Below are 23,071 nucleotides of genomic sequence, written 5' to 3'. Positions count from 1 at the left end.
TACACTCACTACTTTACATTGTAGCAAAGTGTAATTTCTTCAGTGTTGTCACATGAAAAGATAAAAAAAAAAAATATTTACAAAAATGTGAGGGGTGTACTCCCTTTTGTGAGATACTGTATATCTGCTAGTACATCTATCGCTACCTCCCCAACTGACAATGATGCTGTCCAGAGATGTATCTGTTGCTCCTTCATTCACAGTGGGGCACCTTAATACAGGAGATGCGTTATTGACCAGATCACCAGGAGAAAAAATAGGAAAAGGCTTAAAAAAATAAAAACAAATGCAGCCACCACATCTAATGATTGGTAAACTGCAACATATTACATTTTTGGTTTTGGGTTTATTACGGCTTTATCTTCCTCCACAATTCATACATAAGGTCTGCTGTGTCCATTTCAGTACACGTTAGTGATTTAAAAGTGTTCCCTTTCTAAAGTCAGCCAAAATGTAGACTTAAACTGTACTGATCTTATGATTTTTCCATTTCCAATGGAAGGCTCAGTTACAAGGGGCGGGGCTACAGCTGGTATTCTGTCTGTAATGGACTGGCCAGCCCAGTCACCAGATCTCAACCCTATTGAGCTGCTGTGGGAGCAGCTTGACCATATGGTACGTAAGAAGTGCCCATCAAGCCAATACAACTTGTGGGAGGTGCTTCAGGAAGCGTGGGGTGAAATTTCTTCTGATTACCTTGCTGCAAATGGAGAATTCTTTGATGAAAGCAAAGCTTGAAGGACATAATTATTATTTCAAATAAAAATCATTATTTCTAACCTCGTCAATGTCTTGACTATATTTTCTATTCATTTTGCAACTCATTTGATGAATAAAAGTGTGAGTTTTTATGGAAAACATGAAATTATCTGGGTGACCCCCAAACCTTTGAACGGTAGAGTAACTTTGGTGCTTATTGAACTGCACATTCATATTTCAACACCGTGCATAACTCCTGTAGAAGGAAAGTGCAGGTAACGCTAGAAAATGTAAGCTGGAAATACAATGAAGTTGATTTGCTAAAACTGGAGAGTGCAGAATCTGGTGCAGCTGTGCATGGTAGCCAATCAGCTTCCGGTATCAGGACAATATCCCCCCGGAAAACATCCCCCTGGACATAATCCCCCTGGGACAACATCCCCCCCGGATAATGATAATATCCCCCCCCCCCCCCCCCGGGCAATATCCCCCGGGAAAACCTCCCCCTGGATATAGGGTTAGAGGGTTAGGGTTAGAGGTATTTATATATTTAGATATTGTCTAGGGGGATATTGTACAGGGGGGGGGGTATTGTCCAAGGGGGATATTGTCCTAGAATCCAGCTTCCAGTTTTCTTTTTTGTGTCAAAGCTTAATTGAACAAGCTGAAGTTAGAAGCTAATTGGTTCCCATGCACAGCTGTACCAGATTTTGCACTCTCCAGTTTTAGTAAATCAACCCCATCATCTATTTTTTGCAACTTGATGTGGGCTTTAAGGTCCCTTTAGGATTTTTCACGATGTAGATCTGCAAGATCCAAAGACATTTTTGCTTTGGTTTTGTGGGAGACAGAGAAGGCTACTCTTGGGAGAAATCTTGTCATTAGATTATAGAGATGAAATATAATGAGCTTGAAGATAGTTCAACTCCCTATAGCAACCCAAATCTAATATTTCAGCTATATTTTATTGCTCTGTGATTATTACAGCAAGCTACTGACTCATTTCTCACAGATAACCAGATTGTCGCGTCTATCGACCACGATTGTCTATATCATAACAGAGGTCGATGGCTCTTTTTCATGGCACTCTGGCGACATCTAGTGGCTGCTATATGGTCATGCACAAAAGAATGGACTCATCTCCTGATCAGCAGCCAGTAAATAAGGCACTGTAGCAGAAGGATGGAAATAAAGCAGTTCCTCGGGTAAGTCCGCGCACTTCCACGTCTTATGTAAAAGCCGGATTCATCCATACAGCCTCTCCTGCTATGTAGGTTGCTTCCACATTCAGACCATCATCCAGTAAAACAAAATCTGTGGGAAAAAATAGAATTAAAAAAGTGCAAGAAAAGACATAAAGAATAATGAAAAGGCTAGATGTATACCGAATTACTCAGTTAAAAAGGGTAATTTCAGGGTACAAGAGAAATCAATCATCTAATCATTTATAGTCATAGATAGAGCAGTAAGGGGGTTAGAACCTCTTCCTGACTTTAATGCAGTGGCGGCTAGTGCTCAAAATTTTTTGGAGGGGGGGGGGGGCAAACAGAAAAATGTAATAGGCATTGCTTTGCGGCAAAAAACGCTGTAAAAAAATTGCGTGACTTTGAGGTCACAAAAGTGTGAAAGGGGCCTTCAGTAATCAAGGTATAATCAAGGTATAGTGTGCCCCCTTTCAATGCAGAGAGACCAGTGTGCCCCCTTTCAATGCAGAATGACCAGTGTGCCCCCTTTCAATGCAGAATGACCAGTGTGCCCCCTTTCAATGCAGAATGACCAGCGGGCCCCCATTCAATGCAGAATGACCAGCGTGCCCCCATTCAATGCAGAATGACCAGCGTGCCCCCATTCAATGCAGAATGACCAGCGTGCCCCCTTTCAATGCAGAATGACCAGCGTGCCCCCTTTCAATGCAGAATGACCAGCGTGCCCCCATTCAATGCAGAATGACCAGCGTGCCCCCATTCAATGCAGAATGACCAGCGTGCCCCCATTCAATGCAGAATGACCAGCGTGCCCCCATTCAATGCAGAATGACCAGCGTGCCCCCTTTCAATGCAGAGAGACCAGCGTGCCCCCTTTCAATACAGAGAGACCAGCGTGCCCCCTTTCAATACAGAGAGACCAGCGTGCCCCCATTCAATGCAGAATGACCAGCGTGCCCCCTTTCAATGCAGAATGACCAGCGTGCCCCCTTTCAATGCAGAATGACCAGCGTGCCCCCTTTCAATGCAGAATGACCAGCGTGCCCCCTTTCAATGCAGAGAGACCAGCGTGCCCCCTTTCAATGCAGAGAGACCAACATGCCCCCCCCTTCAATGACCAACGTGCCGTGGCCGTCTTGGACCCGCTTCCTGATTGGCAAGGAGGAGGATCCGTGAGACAATAGCGAATTTTCATTCGCTATTGTCACACAATAGGTGGGCCCAGGGCGCACTGCTCTGCGCCCCAGGTCCACCCTTTTCTGAAGCCTATTAGAGCCTCTGGCTCTAATCAGGTGACTCAGGAAAAAAAAAACCCCATTGAGCTCCATGCGTCCGGCGCCCCGCATGTAGATTAGGGGGCCTGACGCATGGATAGGGGGGGCGACGCCCCTGCGCCCCCAATGCACCAGCCGCCACTGCTTTAATGGCTGTCCGTGTTTTCATTAGGGAGATTTCCTCTCACTTCCTGTCCTAGTGACCACTCTGAGGAAGGCACTGCCAGATTTTTTACAAAGTATTAAATAAATTAGCGTTATGTAATCAATACTTTTTCCCCGTGCTTTCTATTTTATTACACATAACTTACTTAATTTCTGAACTTCTTAGTTTTGGTTTCTTTGTATGCATGGATTGCATGGGTTGTTAAACGTGGTGAAAATTTCATGTCGATAGCACCTTTAGAAATATATTTACCTAGAAAAATGGTAATGTCTTTAATACTTATTTTACCCCCTGTATATACTTGAATTTTTTTTTCTTCATATTTCATACTAGTTATGGAGGTGATCAGTGACTTCTAGTGGGACTGTGAGAGGCCGGTGGCAATCTGACACCAACTGACACTGGGGGAAAAAGACTAACTGCCACTAACATCACCAGTGACATGAATACAATGACCAGTGCTAATAATATACACCGACACTATACTAATGAGACTGGCTGGGAAGCGGGTAACATCTAGGGCAATTAGGGGGCTAAATGTGTGCCTAATAATGTTTACTGTGTGCTGTTTTGCTAAGCATTGTGCCGGTTTTTATTTATTGCTTTGCATGGAGAGAAAAAAACGGCGCATCGCTGCTGTCAGTAGAGAGCCCTGTGTTGTTTACCTGCACAGGGCTCTCTTCTGTCATTCACTCAGCCAATTGGAGGGTTCTGGCCATAAATCATTGGCTGGGACCTGCCGATCGGGTTGTGGTGTAGCGAATCACAGCACAGCCAGGGCAGCAGGCACATGCTCACGCACCCCCTACCCTGCAGTACCAGATTCTGTACATGTACGTGATTTGACACAGCGAGGCCGTCCTGTCTCAGTATAAGTGTGGTCCTGAAGTAGTTATTCTGCTATTTTGCCTTTCCTGGTTCCTCTATCTCCCCTCCTCATCAATTAATGAAATGTTTAAATACAAATTTGTTGTTATTGTTGCATGCCTTATTTTACATTATGTGAGATCATCACTGGGGCTCTGTGCTTCTCTACGCAATACATGCAGATCAAGCCTGGTAGGAGAGTTTGGCAGGGTGCTGTACATAGCTTCCTGAAAACACCACAGCACCCTGCTTCAGTACGTCTCTCAAGAGTCCTCAACCCTGATGCAAACAGTAGGCTGGGTCTCAGAAGGAGTTCCTAGGTGGGCTGCATTTGCATGCAGATGACTCTAGATAATACTCACATGTGATGCAGAGACCTTGCTTTGTGCAATGGTCCAAATCTTTTGGTGGAGGGGGAATTATGGTGTGGGGTTGTTTTTCAGGAGTTGGGCTTGGCCCCTTAGTTGCAGTGAAGGGAACTCTTAAGTCGTCAGCATACCAAGACATTTTGGACTATTTCATGCTCCCAACTTTGTGGGAACAGTTTGGGGATGGCCCTTCCTGTTCCAACACGACTTCGCACCGGTGCACAAAGTAAGGTCTATAAAGACATGGATGAGTGAGTTTGGGGTGGAGGAACTTGACTGGCCTGCACAGAGTCCTGACCTCAATCCGACAGAACATCTTTGGGATGAATTAGAGCGGAGACTGCCTGCCAACCCTTCTCGCCCAACATCAGTGCCTGACCTCACAAATGGGCTTCCGGAAGAATGGTCAAACATTCCCATAGACACACTCCTAAACCTTGTGGACAGCCTTCCCAGAAGAGTTGAAGCGGTTATAGCTGCAAAGGGTGAGCCAACTCAATATTGAACCCTACAGACTAATGGGCCATACACACTATAAGATTTGCTGAAGACTTTTTCCTTTAGATTTACCAAAACCATATAATATGAGGTCAAACCTAACACTTTCAATTTGTATGCAATCTGGCAGGCCCTTGAACTACATAGAAAAGGTAAATCTGAAGGAAAAAGTCTTCAGAAAATCTTATAGTGTGTATGGCCCTTTAGGCTGTGTGTGTGTGGTTTATGTCCTGTATTAGGCCATTTGTGAGTGCTAGCTATAATATTTTCTTTTTCATATGTTATAGATCTATCATCTCTACATCCAGTAGGACTGTGTTGATCTAGGTCACTGCTGTACCTGCATCTGCTCCAAAATCCAAAGTCCCCTTGCGGTTCTGTAGGCCCAGGAGTTGTGCTGGATGAAGAGAGGCAGCTTCTAGTGCTTCCTCCACTGTACAACCTGGAAGAAGACACACTGCTCAGTAAATCTCTAACATACTATGACCGAGGTACAATATTGTTAAAGTGGTTGTAAACTCACCTTTAGAACTTTTACCTATAGGTAAGTCTTACCTATAGGTGCTGTAAATATCACCTAAACTTTAACCATTTAGGAGATATTTACATTGCATGCAGCTGATGATGTCATCGGCGAATGCGCTCTGAAGAAACAGCCGCCTGTGCCGTTTCTTCAGAGCCCTGTGCTGTGACCGGCAGCTCCCACGCGCATGTGCGGGAGGTGACGTCACGCGACACCAGCCAGTAATACAACCAGAGTCTGCAGACCCGGAACGAAGAAGGGCGAAGATGGATGCGGCTGCCAGTGGGGATAACGCGTGTCAGATAATGTGCTAGTATGCGATGCATACTAGTACATTATGCATTTACTCTGCAAGGAAGAAAAAAAAAAAAGAAGAGTTTACTTCCTCTTCAACGTTACTGATAAAAACGAATGGCTGGCAATCTTGTGAGTGTGGAAACACAAACAATTACACAGATAAAGTTGGCCATATTCACATATAAAATGTTATTGGTCAACCAAGCTAGGCCAGCTCACTTATATTCCAGGGGTGGTTCCTGGTCCCAAACTGCCATATTGGTATTTAACCTTCCAAGATAAAAGGACCGCACACACGAACATCAAGGCATAGAGCACATTTATTCAAGCTAAGTGATCACAAACAACAGTGTGACATGAAGTGCCTTGAGGAATTTCACAAGGACTATTTAATTAGAAGGGCCTTATGATGAAGCAATCCTTATGAAGCGTAGCTTCACTTCATGTCATGCCATTGTTCGTAAGAAAGTAAAGTACATGTGAACTAACAATGAGATTTAGTTTGCTAAAGCACCACACATCATAGACCACGGACGTTTTATGAATACGGTTTTGACCTTTTTTTTTTAATTTTATTTTCTAGGTCTGCAAATGCTGATCAGTGTATTTTGAGAGCGGCAGGCATCCCAGGGGACTTCAAATTTCAAACTATGGCCCTCCAGTTATTCAAGAACTACAATTTCCATCATGCCTTGTCATGTCTGTGAATGTCAGAGTTTTACAATGCCTCATAGGATGTGTAGTTCTGCAACAGCTGGATGGCCGTAGTTTGAGGATCCCTGCAATATCCCGTGGGGAGGATTCCTCCATCCACCTTGGTTGTGTGGATCAAGGAATTTGTAAGGACTCTTTCACACTGGCGGTTGGGGAGTGGCAAAAACAGCCATGGTTTTACTGCCCCCCCTTCCCCCCATTCCCAGCTGCCCACCAAAATTCTAAAAATACAGCCTGACAGGGCTGCAGCCACAGCACTTTTAACTAGGGCTGCAAATTTTAACAAGTGGCACTGCCTGCAAAACTTGCCCATCAGGATCAATAAGGGCCGCACCGCAACCGTGAGCCAAACGCTTGGCATCACATTTGCAGAGCAGTCCTGCATTGTAAAATTGCTGTTCTGCAATTAAAAAACAATAAAAGAGATTGTAGTAGCACCTCCTGAACGCTTACCAGCTGCTGCTATATCGCAGGACAGTAGGCATTACTGCCAGTGTGCAAGACCCCTAGGTTTTTTGTTTTTAAAAAAAAAAAGAAAACTAACAGTATATGGACAGCTTAAGAAACCCTGCTGGCACTCATTACACAGGCATGGTCCACCATTGTTACTATCAGGAAACCCACCTTGAGCAATGAGGTGACTGCTAAAAGGATGCAGAGTGGATAGGCAGAGTTGGAATGCGACAAAGGATAAAAAAAAAAAATGATATATATATATATATATATATATATATATATATATATATATATATATATATATATATATATATATACACACACACACACACACACACATCTGTATCCATCTATCCATATATATATATATATCTATCTCTCTCTCTCTCTCTCTATATATATAACAGTTATTCTAAAAAGGAAAAAAATGTGCGAATCATATTCAATACACAGTGCGTTTTAGCAAACGAAATGCCATCTAATTAGGAGTTACATCTAGTTTAATGATTAAACATGCCTGGTGCTTTAAATGAGACACATTTAAAAAAAAAAAAATAGTCAGTCTAGAAATTTCTAAGCGGAAGATGTACATCTTCACCTTTCATGTGCACTAATCAGTCATTTGGAAAAAGGGAAATCCTGGAATTCAGCTGCCAAGTAACCAAAGCAAACAGGAAGAGTTAAATAAGAGCAGATGGATACGCAGGTCACCAGGACAGCCTGCCTCTGGCATTTAAAACCCCCAGCTGTCAATAGAGGATTAATTTAACCCCAGCACTACAATCAATACTCAGAATGTGACAATGACTGCAGACAATAGTCATGGTGCATAGGAGTGGACACAGTTCATGTCATTTATTGATGTACAAATATGGCCCATGCACTAGTACTATCTATATGTGGACCTCAGTTATCAGTGCATCTGAAAGAAGAAGAGTCATGAGAGTTGCCAATAATGACAAGATTTAGAATTCATTTTCCAGTGCACATTTGAAAAAAATCACAGGAAGATTGGGCAATATCTAAGCAGCATCTGCCAGAACTATTTGTGGTCCCTCCTTAGCAATGACATCCTTTTCCTGTTGCTAGGCGTTTTAGACCATCAAAGGGAGCAGCGGGTTGGTAGCTAGAGCAAGAATCAGACAGTTCTTTAGTATGACATTTCATATGAAATGACTATTAAACCTGTTTGCTTGCTTAAGGAGAAAAAAAAAAAAAAAAAAAAGTTATAAATGTACCCATTTACCCCCACCAAAAAAAAAAAAGCAAAAACGTGCATTTTATATTTTTGCATTGTAGCCTACAAAGCATTGCTACCATGATAAGTGGATCGCAGGTGCAATGCCCTGGCTCTTGCATGCTCTCCTTAAGCTTTAGGGCTCTTTCACACAGTCCGTTTATCTCCGCCGATCCCCCGCTGAGCAGGAGGATGACAGCTGTTCTGCGCGCTGTGTGCAGAGATACAGCTGTCAGGTCCCCATGCATCTCTATGGGGAATTGGATGGGAACGGACCGTCAGTCCGTTTTCATCTGATCCCATCCGATCCGATCCACTGGACGGATGGAAAATAGGGTTTCCATCTGTCCAGATTTGACAGTCTCCGCTGACATCCGATGCCCCATAGAGATGCATGGGGTGACAGTTCAGATCTGCCAAAAAAACTGACAGGTGGATCTGAACGGTCCACCTGTGTGAAAGGGGCCTTAGAGCTGGAGCAAATATCAATGAAGTACAAGTGTAGGGCACAAATAACTCCAGTTAAAAAAAAAAAACATTTAAAGTGGAGAAACTACTGCATGTTATTATTTGCTGAATTGAAGCTATGTATGTGCATGAAACCGAATGAACACCACTGAAAAGTCTTAACCAGATACTGGAATCTTGATATCACTAACCTGTGGCTTCATGAAAGTGCCTTACACACATGTCCATTGTAGCAATGCTGCCAGCCAGCGTATGTGTCCCTGTATAGCAGAAGGAAAAGTAAAACAAATAAAATAAATCTTATAATTTAATAGGTCAGCAAAAAATTCTTCTAATAATAGTTAATATGAACAGTGGAAATAGTGGGGGAAATTTATTAAAACTGATGCACACAGAATCTGGTGCAGCTGTGTATAGTAACCAATCATATAACATTTGCATGCTGGGACTTGTGGTACCTTTTCAAAGAGTGTTTGCTCAATTACTGGACAATTAACTTTTTTCACTTCTTTATGGACAGTTTATGGACTTTGGTATTTAAAACATGTTATGTCACTTTGCATCATTCACTAGCGCTGCACGTATGGGTTTATATACTGTAGTAACCAATCAGCTTCTAACTTCAGCTTGTTCAATTCAAGCTTAGACAATGAGCCCTCGTTCACAATGAACGCGGCTTTGAAATCATGTGAGTTCATCTCAACTCATATGATTTCAAAGCCGCATTTTAGTCCGACTTCGGGGGCGACTTGAAAGACATCTGTGTGGGCTCATGCACAGATGTCTATTCAAATCGTTCCAGATGCAGGAACTAATTTTGGACATTGGTGCGGTGCCGCAAAGTCGGCATTGCACCAATTGGGACGCTCTGATTGGCGGCAATAGGCTGCACTCTGACCTGTCAAATCACTCCAATGTGAATAGGGGGCTAAAACTTGGAAGCAGATTCTGTGTGCACCAGTTTTAGTAAAGCCCCGTACACACGTAGCGATTGTCGGCCGTAAATATTCGGCCGACGACCGATCGGCCGATTGTAGGCTTGTTAGTATGATGCTTCCGACAGCGCATTTTCGACCGAACAGAATCTGTCGTGCAGGCATTAAAATTTTTGTTGGCCAACACCAGAACGGCCGATTGTTCGCCAGTCAGTACAGATTTCGGCCGACAGACAGCAGATTTGCAAGACTGGGCATGCTCAGAAAAGAAAAAAGACAAGGAAAGTTAACCATCACATGACATCACTTCTGCAGTCGGCTGTTGTTGGCCGACAAAATTCGTGTGCAGTCTTTTGCAGTTTTCAACAGACACGACAGCCCTGGACAAAAGACAGCCGATCGTTCGGCCGACGATCAGTACGTGTGTACGGGGCTTAAATCTCCCCCAGTGTTCTCAAACATCAATGGCCATAGTGCTGGATTACCAAATAGGCAGAGTAGGCACTGGCCTATGGGCCCTTTGCCATTTAAGGGCCCCACAACAACAGTTCAAAGTAATATTGATTTGATCTTGAAAGAAAATTACAATGACACTTTCCTAACTTGTTTACAAAAGATAAAAAGAAAAGGAATCAACTCAAAGAAACAAGAACTTTACAATAAAGACTCTATAGAGAAAATACTGTATTAATGTAATGTACCCAATAACAACCTAAAATACATAAACCATAGACATCAAATATACATAAACCATAGACATCAGTTTTACATTATAGTTTGTCTCTTAAAAGCTCATCTTCTTTCAGCTGTCCGTTTGTAAAAATATGTGGTGCAACCTCCGTACCTGTAATATATGGTAGCGATTCTCATCTCCATCTAGCTTCCAATGTGCACTCTACTTAGTTCAATGTTATCTCACAACGCACACATGAGAAACCTCTGCGAGGGGGGGCCCAAAGGTTTTGACTGCCTAGGGGCAGAGTTTAATTTGACGCTGAATGAAAAGAACTATTTTTATATCTTTGCCATACATGGCTTTTACTAGTAATAACTATTTGAGATGATGGTCTTTAGTAGTTCTAAGCAATAACAGGTGCAGTTTGGACAGTATGCACAAGGAAAGCCGGCACCACGGTAAACCTCAGTAAAAACATCAGCTTGTGGAAAGTCAACTAATGTCAACGTGTTTCAGCCTGCTCGGCCTTACTCATGACAAGAGTCATGAGTAAGGGCGACTAGGCTGAAACGTGTTAACATTTGTTGGCTTTCCACATCGCTGTTCAATAAAGCTGATGTTTTTTACTGAGATTTACTGTGGTGCCGGCTTTCTTCATGTATACAGCTTTCAAGTGGCTTCAGCAACCCATGCCAGAGCACCGGTATCCCAGCCATGGAGGATTATTGGGGAGGTTGTAGCACTGTATTATTTACTCACAGTTTGGACAGTGATCTGGCAACCAGATCTTTTCCATTGAATGCCAGTGGCCCTGTTATAGCCTCCAAGAAAGAAAAAGTAGTTACATTCTAAAGAAACCTGTCACCCTGTCAAACCTGACATCACCACCCCACATCTCCACCTTGTCCAATCAGAAAATGGTTGGCATCCATTGAGAAAATGCAAAGCATTCTCTGAATGATGCCCATGTAGTAGGGTTGCCTCCTCATCCCTTTAAACCCAAACACATATTAATTACACAGGTTCTGTGGCTGATTAAGATGGTAAATAAAAACGTAGTGCCTTATCTGCATTAAATTAGCTTCAGAACCTGTGTAGGTAACCACTTGCCAACCAACCACCATGTATATACTGCAGCAAAGTGGCACTATCTCGCAAAACGACGTACCTGTACGTCGTTTCATTCAATAGCCTCTAGATGGCACGATCACGCTATGATTGGCTAGCAGGGATGCCAATCAATGGGTCCGGCGGACCCGCTGTCCACCAGCCACCCACGATCATCCCTGGGAGAGGCAGAACGGCAATCTGCCTATGTAAACAAGGCAGATCTTCATTATGCAAGGGGACAAGATGGAGATCATGTGCTCCTGCTAAGCAGGAACCAGGATCTCTGTCTATCCCCAATCAGTGCAACCCCCCCACCAGTTAGAAAGCACCCCCTAGGGACACATTTAACCCTTTGATCACCCCTAATGTTAACCCCTTCCCTGCCAGTGTCATTAGTACAGTAACAATGCATTTTTTTTTTTTTTTTAGCACTGATCACTGCATTAGCGTCATTCATCCCCAAAAAGTGTCAAAAGTGTCAGATGTCCGATTTGTCTGCCTCAATGTCGAAGTCCCCCTAAAAATCGCTGATCACCGCCATTGCTAGTTTTAAAAAAAAAAAAAATGTATAAAAATTCCATAAAAATATCCCATAATTTGTAGACGCTAAAAAACATTTGCGCAAACCAATCAATATAAACCTGGGATTTTCTTTTACCAAAAATATGTAGCAGAATATAAATTAGCCAATAAAATAATTAAAAAAATCAAATTTGTTCATTAATTTAGGCCGTGTTTTATAGCAGAAAGTAAAAAATATTGGGGTTTTTATTTTTTCAAAATTGTCACTTTTTTTTGTTTAGAGCACAAAAAATTTAAACCGCAGAGGTGATCAAATACCACCAAAAGAAAGCTCCATTTGTGGGGAAAAATTACATCAATTTTATTTGGGTACAGCATTGCACATTTGTGCAATTGGCAGTTAAAATAACACAGTGCCATATCGCAAAAAAATGACCTGATCATTAAGGGAGTAAAACCTTCTGCTCCAGAAGTGGTTAATATGTGTTCAGGTTAAAAGGGATGAGGTGGCAACCCTACCATGTAGACCAGATGAATTTCTATGTTCACAATGCAGCAGACCAGTTGCTTGGCACAGAACACAGAAGCTAGTGGAGATCACTGGAGTAGCAGGTGCCTACTACAGTGCTTTCTAGATTCTAGAAGGATTGCATGGGTATGGTACATTGGTCCAAGTTAGACCAATGTAACTATACCTAGTGCCTACATGACAGTAAGAAGCAAAATCTCTTATATAATGCAAAAATAGGCAACATGTTAACTATTTACCACCCTATATAAAATAAGAAGAAAAAAAAATACTGGGCTTTATAAAGAATTAAAGAGGCCCCTAAGAGATTCCATATCTGTATACAAGGAGTCCAGTCTCTAGTGATCTACTCACCAGCCACATAGGCATTCAACCCATCAATGAGGATTTCCTGCTGGCCCAGAGTGTGTTTACCAGGTCCTAGACCCATGGCTGTGATGGCGTCTGTCACCAGAACCAGGCCTGCAATACACAAGATACATACAATGTGTGTTTCTACGTGGAAATGGATGGCATGTATAGGAAAAGAGGAGAGGCGTTGCTGCTTCAAAGTAATCTCATTGTTGCATTGTGCTTGAGTTATGATGCAGAAACAAGCTCCTTCCAATCCAATCACAGCACACTCACCATTAGGGTGTGCGCGGTGTGCAATTCTCAGTGCAGCAGGGTTTGTGTGTATTCCATCTGCAATCATCCCATAATAAACTGTCCTCCCAGCTGGAATGCGATCACTGGTCAACAGCCCAACAATGCCGGGATCACGGTGGTGGAACTAGAAGGAAGTTTTCATGATTACAAAAAGCACGTCATTCATGCAGGAAATCAGCAAATTGCTTGTTATAAGACATCCTCATACCTAGATGTGTGTCCACTTATAAAAACTAACCTATTTAATCTCATCACCCTGATTGCTATAAAAAGCTTTGTAATATTCACTCTCTAGCAGGTACCTGGTTAGGCTAAACTGAAAAAAACAATCTATATGTGTATGGCGGCTTAAACAAGGCTCTGTTAAAGTAAAAAGTACATTTACAATTGCTAACATACACTGAGAATTTTATATGAGTAATATACAAAATTAATTGGTTCGGGACAGGCTTAAAGCTGAGTTCCGGCCTCAAAAACCACTTTGGGCCATCCGCTTGCTGACAATCACCTAAAAAAGAAATGGATAGTCCCGTTTTTTTTTTCTTGTTTACTTACCTCATTATTGAAGAAAATATACTTCCCTTTCTTCCCCTTCCGCCGTCTCTTCCTGCTTGCGTTGACTCCTGGGAGATGAACGTCATCGCTCCCAGGAGTCAACGCGCCTGCACTGGCCCCGCTCATCAGTTCCGGTGCAGGCACGTCATTCCCTGCTAAACAGCTTCTGGGCATGCCCAGAAGCTGTGCAGGGATGACGCGCCTGCCCCGGAACTGATGAGCGGGGCCGGTGCAGGGCATTCTGGGACCGAAGAGGACACGGAAGAGGACGCTCTGGCTTCAGCTGCCCACACCTGAGATGGCAGCGCTGGACAAGACATTTTCAAGGTAAGTGCAACCTGGGACAGTTCAGAGGCTATCCATTCTGAAATGCACTAGCCCTGACTGTCCCGGGGGTATTTTTATCTAAAAAACGTTTCCGAGGCCGGAACTCCGATTAATAAGCGTTTCAGTTTGTAATTTTAGCAGACAGTAGGCTCAGTTTAAAAAGCTTTAAACACAAGGATGAGGATCTTTATTTAGCCATGTGACTGTGAATTTTGAATCTCAATGGACTCTGCTGAAAATAATGGTTAAATAAGTATCCTTATCATGGTGTGTTATCATTGTGAACTGAGGTTAATGAATGTGAACATAATGTCACTGAACAGGAAGGATAATTTCAGGGAAGCAATTCCATTTCTACCAAAAAAATCACCAGTGCAGGATCACTAAAGAGGCTGCCTCTCTGTCCTTATGGAATCGCTCCCTCGCTAGCTGAGGCAGCAAGATATCGCTCCCATCGCTAGTGACTGAGAAGCAGCATTTGGGCCAGCGACAGAAAAACATCTTCCTTGACAGGCAGTCTTCTTATTGACCCTGCTGCTCGCAATTTGTCGCAATCGGCAGAATTGCGCATCTGACATCAGTTTACAGGCAGTAGAGCTCTGTTTCCTGAAAACGTCATCAGCGGCAAAACGCGTTGAAGTGGATTTCCCGGTGGATACATTTGGTCACGTGGCTTCCGGTATTTGGAGCACACGCCAGCTCCAGGAGAGAGCGGATCAGTGGAACTTCCTACCAAGAAAAGCCTCAGATTGTGTTTGTGCCAAAAAAAACACTTCCCCGTCGTATTCTGGAACAAGATACCAGTGGACTTCAGCTGCCCACAGTGAAGATGGAAGCACGCTCGGGGGGTGTCAGCAAAGTATGTTTTTTTAAAATACATAATATTTTAAAAAGTTAATTACCTACTAATGCCAATTGATATCGGACTTTGTGCAAATATGGGGGTTATAAAAAAAAAAAACGCTGGCACTCCGCTTTAAACCTTACACAATCCTCTGTCAAGGCCAACATTCATCCGTCAAAAAAATAAAAACAGATTTTCTAGATATCAAATATAGAATATTACCCATAAATTCCTGTAGTCCATTCTTAAATCAAAGATCTAACTGAAAAATGAAGCTTTAAATCCTAGAAATGCACCTTCAGCCATTTAGAGACACCACAGGCAGGAAACTTGGACTTACTGGCAGCATGGCATTGAAGAGATGAGTAATAAACGAAGCACCTTGATTCACAGCATCTTCGGCCTGAGATAAATTAGCCACCGAGTGACCTGAGGATAAAGGACACACATCACCAACATTTCTCTCAAACAATTCTTCTCACCTACATCTGGGAGACAAAGCCGAACTCCAGGCAGATATAAAGGGCACAAATGCAAGCAGCTCCATCTTTATTTAAAGCACAACCCTCGGCAAATGATCGAAATGATCCCTTGCAGTGGGGCTGTGTGAGAAAATGATACGGAGAAGCTTCAGGTGCAAATCTTGAGGATGAATTACTCCACAGAGCCTGCATCTACAGAGGTCAGCGAGGTCTTGTTTTAAAGTGTATTTACTTCTTGTTAATTTGTAAATATTTCAATGTCCATAATTTGGCCACAGTTCTACTTTAAAGCAGATTACTAACTTTTGGGTGGGTTGGGGCAGGGTTTGATCTTTAAATAGGGTGCTACTATTATCCAGGACCCAGAGATCTCATACCCATTGTGGCATAGCAGTAGCAAGCCGAGCATGGCTTTTCATCCAAGCTGCTGTGACCACTGAATGTCTGCTCTGTATTCCTATGGAGGATCCACTAACAAAGAAATAATGCATTTAGGTAAAGTATACGTAAACCCTCATCTTGTAAAACAACCCATTCAGTTTAAAATAAAAATGAAACACTTGTGTATACATATAAAAAAAACATATATGAAAAAACGATATACATACCTTTTTTATAATTGGTCACATATCCACTGTTCTCAGCTGCATAAGGCCGGGTTCACATATGTGTGGACACGGGTTCCAGCCTGGGGTCCGATGCGTTTCCATTCACCGGTTCAGGTGCGATTCAGGTCTGAGTTTTTGCCTGTATTCGCACATGAACCTGACCCAAACACACACAGGACCCTTTTGGAATCTGCATTGCGGCCGCCCTGGACCTGTGTGAACCAGCTCCATTGAGAGCCAGTCACACTCGCATGTGAAAACTGCATCCTATTGGCACATATGTAAACCCAGCTTAAGAGCTAAGGGAAGAGAATCAGCAGCACAATAATCTTCCCAGTAAATGGCTGTGAAGGGGTGGGGTGAGGGGGGGGAGTGTCAGTACAAGCCTGATCATTGGATTAGCCCTTAGCCAGGAAACTGACCACACCGTGCTCTCTTGCCTAGTGTGGTCAGTTTTTTTTATAGAAAAGCATAGCGATTGACAGGAACATCAGGGATTTCACACAAAGGAAGCAATACAAAGAGAACTTTGCCATACAAGTACATGGTACAGCAGGCACATCAGATAGACAACAGATAGAGCGCTCTGAACAGGGGAACCTCTGAATAAAGTTCATAAATAGGATCCACAGATGGGTGCCCTGGCTCTGATGTTCTCCAGACAACAAGTGAGCAAGCAAATCCAGTAAGTGAGCCAGCAACTCCAAATCCGTATAGAAAATGTATTCATTACATGTAAAGAGTATACAGGAAGGCTAACATACTTTGACACACTCCCTAGATCACAGCAGCAGAGCAGCAGCAGGCACATAACAGGAATATGAAATGTTGGGTTTACATATCTTTTTATTCTCCACAGGAATATATTAGTGGGTTCACAGGCTGTTGAAATATATAGCCGACCTAATAGTCAGAGGGTGGGTGGATGCAAACCTTAGCCCACATTATCCAAAACAGAGAAACAGAGAAACCAATAATAACAGCATTTACTAATAGTATATATCTACCCAGGGAGACACATATTCCACGATTCACCAGTTCCTCGATCACCTCTTTACTCCTTTCCATTTCTGGAGCCAGGGTCAAAATGCTGACCCCATCCAAGGTTCTGTAGGTGTCCATAACGTCTGAGAATCCTCTCTCACTGTACGACCGTAGACATTGCTCTGGGTGGGCTCCCTTCTTCTCCAAGCTAATGTATGGACCTTCCAGGTGAATGCCTGCAAGGCACATTGAGATCATTTAGTAATCAGAAAGTTCTACAAAGACCTAGAAATGTCACATCTTTCTTGGAAAGCAACATCTTTTGTCAGACTGCCACTTTTAGACCTGGGCTGGTATGCCTGATGCCTGAAAGGTGATGATGTCAGAAAATATCTGACCTGAAATTGCGTGCCTCAGCTTCAATCAATGCCGTTTTACAAGCAATTATATATTATTATATTGATAGATAGGGATGCACCGAAATGAAAATTCTGGGCCAAAACCGAAAATGCAGGATGCCCTTGGCCGAAAATAGAAACCGAAAAGGACTTTTTTCCCCCCAAATGATTTTAAAATAAATAGAAGAGGGACATACACCAAAAACAGGCAGCAACCTACACCTGTCGCTGCCACCCTGTCACAGTATATGTACTGTGACGGTTGGCAAGTGGTTAATTTAATTACCAATGGTATTTGTATTATGCAGCATGAGGGGGTTAATGTATTGCCACTGCTGGTCACTGATGCATTAGTGACCGACCTGTGGCAGTTAATTAACCCCTTTGTGCTGCATTAGTGCAACCAGTATCAGTGTTAATTAACACTGGCTGCACTGATACTGGTTGCACTAATGCAGCACAAAGGGGTTAATAAACTGCCACTGGTCGGTCACCAATGCATCAGTGACCAGCAGTGGCAATACATTAACCCCCTCATGCTGCATAATACTAATACCATCGGTAACCTCGCCTCAGCGCCCCCCCCCCCTGCCTCAGCGCCCCCCCCCCCCCCGCCTCAGTGCCCCCCCCCCCGCCTCAGTGCCCCCCCCCCGCCTCAGTGCCCCCCCCCCACCTCAGCGTCCCTCCGCATCCCAATGATGCAATCTCCTTACTCTCGGGTCCTCCTGTGTCCTTCCTTTCAAAAGACGCGCCTCTGGCCGGCGGCCCGCCTCCCGGTGATGTCACTACTACTACAATGTACATGAATGAACTAACACACTGGGCAGGCGGCCGAGCGGCCGCTAATAGCTATAATTAAGTGAGCCCTTCACTTCCCTGTCAGCGGAGATACCCGCCTGATAGGGAAGTGAAGCGCTCACTTAGTTACAGCTATTAGCGGCCGCTAGCCCAGTGTGTTAGTTCATTCATGCTCATCGTAGTAGTAGTGACATCACCGGGAGGCGGGTCTTTTGAAACCTGCTCTGCGCCCATCATTTAACCCATTTTCAGACGAAATGGAATAAGCCCATTTTCGGCCGAAATTTCGGTGCACCACTATTGATAGAGGTGACAAATTTAATAATAAGAGAGAACTAAACAAACTGAAGACCAGGTTCGCCAACAGTCGATCAGTTAAAGCAATTCTCAGCTAGGGTTCCTCCAGATGTTCTATGGCAAGGGTGTCAAACTCAATTTTATTGCGGGCTGCATCAGCAGTATGGTTGTCTTCAAAGGACTGTTGTACCTGCGTTGTGTTACGTACAGAATGCAGAGTTCAGGATTACGCTATCTACAGAGTACAAGGTTCAGGGATGCGCTGTGTACAGAATACAGGGTTTAGGAGTGCGCTATGTACAGAGTGCAGAGTTAAGGGGTGCGTTATATACAGAGTACACCCTTAAACTCTGCACTATGTACAGAGTACAAATTATAGGCGTGTGCTATGCACAGAGTGCAGAGTTCAGGGGGTGCACTGTGTACAAAGTGCAGGGTTTAGGGGTGCACCACGTATAGAGTGCAGAGTTCAGGGGTGTGCTGTGTACAGAGTGCAGGGTGTGCAATCCCAACCCCCTGACCTGGCTCAAGTACCTCCCTGTGTAGGTGGCGCGCCTTACAGTGAGATCATTCGCTCTCCCTCTGGAGATCTGTCCCCGCTTTGAGCACATTCAGAATCGGTTAGATCCAGGAGCCATTGAGCAAAGCTGTGATAGCGAGGAGCGGAGAGTGAAAGTCGGAGGTGGCGTTATAGAGTTACGGCATGTTCCGGCTGCAAAACTGGGTTCGAAGGCCACATAACAAGGCCTGGCGCACCGGATTCCGCCCGTGGACCTTTTGATGATACCTGGATAGTTTAGAATTCAACAACACTTGAAAGAGCCAGCGGTATGACACCAATAATCTTTTTAGCTGTCTTAAGGGGTGGCATTCTGATCACCACTGTAAGGGTTGCGTTCCCAATACTGACCACTAATACAATGAGTGTTTTTGCCATTGACCTCCAATAAATTAATTTTAGCAAGGGCTCTCTGAGACCTGAATTTTTTTTTTGGGGGTTCTTCTGGGGTTGAGAAAGGCTGATATAACCCCCGACTATATGAGACTCAGTTTATCATAGCACCGTGCATCAAGCAACTGTCATCTTTCTTTCTTTTTTGGCATCTCAGTGCTGCGGATTGCCTGTAAGCCTCTTTCTGTCTATGTGTACTTCAGCAGCAGCTGGTTTCCTGACAGTTCGGTGACAATAGCAGAACAATGAGCATCAGCACAATCCCTTGTATTCTCCACCAGAGTGAATTTATCAGTGTGAAAAAGGGGGAAGGCAAATGGGAGATAGGGACAGACGGTTTTAGCCCAGTAACAAGGATGACTAGTTATTCTAATGAAAGGCCAAAAAAAAAAACCCAGGATACCCATATTAGTTTGTGTACTTAAAGCATTGATTGAGGGGTGGCACCATGGAATACAAAGTAGCACCATCATTCTGGAACATCACAGAACACTGCAACAAAAGGAGCACTGTGTACCCAGGGGTTCCTGTTGGGATTGACCACAACATAGGACATGTTTTTTGTAGGTACACAGATTTTCGACCAAACAAGGATATGTCACAGTTTAGGGGTGGTCTTGTACATGAATGTCGCTCCTGAGGATTCTGGGAAAAACTGAATGGGGACCCAGACTATAAAAATAGATCAAGTCAACTGGGCCAATTTTTTTATTTATTTTTTTTAAACCAGACCTGTTTCTCAGCCTTAAGCTGGATTTATAGTATCTCACAAAAGGGAGTACCACCCTCACATTTTTAAAAATATTTTATTATACCTTTTTATACAACAACACTGAAGAAATTACACTTTGCTACAATGTAAAGTAGTAAGTGTACAGCTTGTATAACAGTGTAAATTTGCTGTCCCCTCAAAATAACTCAAGACACAGCCATTAATTTCTAAACCGCTGGCAACAAAAGTAAGTACACCCCTATGTGGAAATGTCCACATTGGGCCCAAAATGTCAATATTTTGTGTGGCCACCATTGCTACCCAGTACTGCCTTAACCCTCTTGGGCATCGAGTACACAAGAGCTTCACAGGTTGCCACTGGAGTCCTCTTCCATTCCTCCATGATGACATCACAATGTTGGTGGATGTTAGAGACCTTGCGCTCCTCCACCATCCATTTGAGGGTGCCCTACAGATGCTTAATAGGGTTTAGGTCTGGAGACATGCTTGGCCAGTCCATCAGCTTTACCCTTAGCTTCTTTGCCAAGGCAATGGTCATCTTGGAGGCGTGTTTGGGGTCATTATCAATTTGAAATACTGCCCTGAGGCCCAGTCTCTGAAGGGAGGGGATCATGCTTTGCTTCAGTATGTCACAGTACATGTTGGCATTCATGGTTTCCTCAATAAACTGTAGCTCCCCAGTGCTGGACCATGACACTCCCACCACCATGCTTGACTGTAGGCAGGACACTCTTGTCTTTGTACTCCTCACCTGGTTGCCGCCACACATGCCCGACACCATCTGAACCAAATAAGTTTATCTTGGTCTCATCACACCACAGGACATCGTTTCAGTAATCCATGTCCTTATTTTGCTTGTCTTCAGCAAACTGCAGGCTTTCTTGTGCATCATCTTTAGAAGAGGCTTCATTCTGGGATGAAAGCCATGCAGACCAATTTGATGTAGTGTGCGGCGTATGGTCTGAGCACTCACAAGCTGACTCCCCACCCCTTCCACCTCTGCAGCAATGCTGGCAGCACTCATACCTCTATTTCCCAAAGACAACCTCTGGATATGACGCTGAGCACGTGCACTCAACTTCTTTGGTCGACCATGGCGAGACCTGTTCTGAGTGGAACTTGTCCTGTTTAACCGCTGTATGGTCTTGGCCACTGTGCTGCAGCTCAGTTTCAGGGTCTTGGCAATCTTCTTATAGCCTAGGCCATCTTTATGTAGAGCAACAATTTTTTTTTTCAGATCCTCAGGGGGTTCTTTGCCATGAGGTGCCATGTTGAACTTCCAGTGACCAGTATGAGAGAGTGAGAGCGATAGCACCAAATTTAACACACCTGCTCCCCATTCACACCTGAGACCTTTTAAAACCAACGATTCACATGACACCGGGGAGGGAAAATGGCTAATTGGACCCAATTTGGACATGTTCACTTAGGCGTGTATTCACTTTTTATACTTAGATTCTCCCAACCACAATAAAAAGCTGCCAAGTTATTGTATTTTGACAGCTGGCAACCGTGGCTGTCAGAACACCTGAACAGTGACTGTAGCCGATTGGCCACAGTCCCTGATTGATTGACTATTTTCTGCCTGGCTCCTTTGAATTCCTTATTGAAGTTTGTTGAGGGTGTCAGCGGGGCCCATCAACAGCTAAAATTTCAGGAACTGGATGAAATTCCAATTTATGTATGGCCAACCTTAGTCTACCGGAAAATCTTTATCATTTTGTAATAATTGTATGTAGACATCTATACCACAGGAGGAGGAAAAATAAAGCTGAAATTGTCTGTCCCAGTAGAGAACATGTTGATGGCGCTCAGTCTGAATGTACAAAGCAGAAGATCATTACCCAGCACTCCAGCTCCATGTGGTCCTCCATCATTTACAGTAATCTGAGGAAGCACCTGTAAATAAAAGGAAGACGTTTAGCATCAAGAATGCCTTTGTTTTTCTATTTTTCCTGTTTTCTAATGTTAAAAGTAGAACTCAAAAGAAACTTCTGTTCTAGGTGGAGCACACCAAAACAACATTGACATCGAAGTGTAGACAGATCTAGGGAGACAACATAGCAGACCCACCCATCACTATAAAACCTGTCAGCCCAACTGTACTCTAAGTAAACATGGGTCAAGAGCAATACTTGCAAGAAGAAATCTGTGTTTTCTTAAAGCTGGCCATACACTTGGCAATTTCAAACATTGGGAATTACCACAAGAAAATAAAAATAAACCCTCCCTTGCAGTGGGTCCCCCCCCCCCTCCTTCTTGCTTGGCTCCCTCCATCCGTGCAACCGGTCCTAACTGAATAGGCCTTTTCTATAAGGTGCTCTGGGCTGTGGTCACACAGTGACATCATCAAGTACAATCCAGGATCAACATTAAACATAAGGACACGGAGGAACCACTCACAAGCTAGAGTGGGAGAGAGCACCAAAGCCTGCCAGAGTGAGCAGTAAAGCAAATATTACACCCCTTTCCACTCCTTCCTAGAATTACAAAGTGTTCAACCCCTGCAGGGTGAGAAGGTGATTTTTTTGTATTTTTTGTAATTTCTGTGGTTCGTCTTTAAGAAACATTTGAGCCACTGGGAATTGCAAATAAGATCACCAGAAACCAAGCAATCTGTCGCCCACCAACTTCATTAACCACAATGAATGCAATTCTGGAGAAGCTTAAACTGAGCATTACATTGATCACTTTAATGAACCTTTAAAAGATCAAAGTGAAGTGGAATTAAAATGGGGGAAAAAAATTGAATTTTTTCCAAAGTTGGTAAAAGTCTGAGGGATAAAACATATCAGGAGAGACTGCAGGAACGTAATCTGTACAGGAAAGGAGGGACATGACTGGAACCTTTATTTACATTAACAGTGTGAATTAGGATCAGGACGGCAGAATTTTAAATAT

General features: G+C 43.5%; 1 protein-coding gene across 1 annotated transcript in view; it reads right to left on the bottom strand.

The window, feature by feature from the left end:
• Positions 1-1,786: 1,786 nt before the first annotated feature.
• Positions 1,787-23,071, bottom strand: part of AMDHD2 (amidohydrolase domain containing 2) — a 38,450-nt gene continuing 17,165 nt past the window's right edge. The window contains exons 4-11 of the mRNA XM_082260564.1: positions 22,015-22,069; positions 17,016-17,228; positions 15,259-15,347; positions 13,172-13,316; positions 12,899-13,006; positions 8,964-9,032; positions 5,418-5,519; positions 1,787-2,013 (exon numbers count right to left, since the gene is read on the bottom strand). Coding sequence (XP_082116690.1) covers positions 1,928-2,013; positions 5,418-5,519; positions 8,964-9,032; positions 12,899-13,006; positions 13,172-13,316; positions 15,259-15,347; positions 17,016-17,228; positions 22,015-22,069 — 867 coding nt within the window. The 3' untranslated portion in view covers positions 1,787-1,927. The remainder of the gene's footprint in view (positions 2,014-5,417; positions 5,520-8,963; positions 9,033-12,898; positions 13,007-13,171; positions 13,317-15,258; positions 15,348-17,015; positions 17,229-22,014; positions 22,070-23,071) is intronic.

This window comes from Pelophylax lessonae (genome assembly GCF_965119305.1).
Source record: "Pelophylax lessonae genome assembly, chromosome: 6".
Classification (NCBI taxonomy): Eukaryota; Metazoa; Chordata; class Amphibia; order Anura; family Ranidae; genus Pelophylax; species Pelophylax lessonae.
The sequence above is the reverse complement of the archived record's forward strand: the minus strand, read 5'-3'. Positions and strand labels throughout refer to the sequence as shown.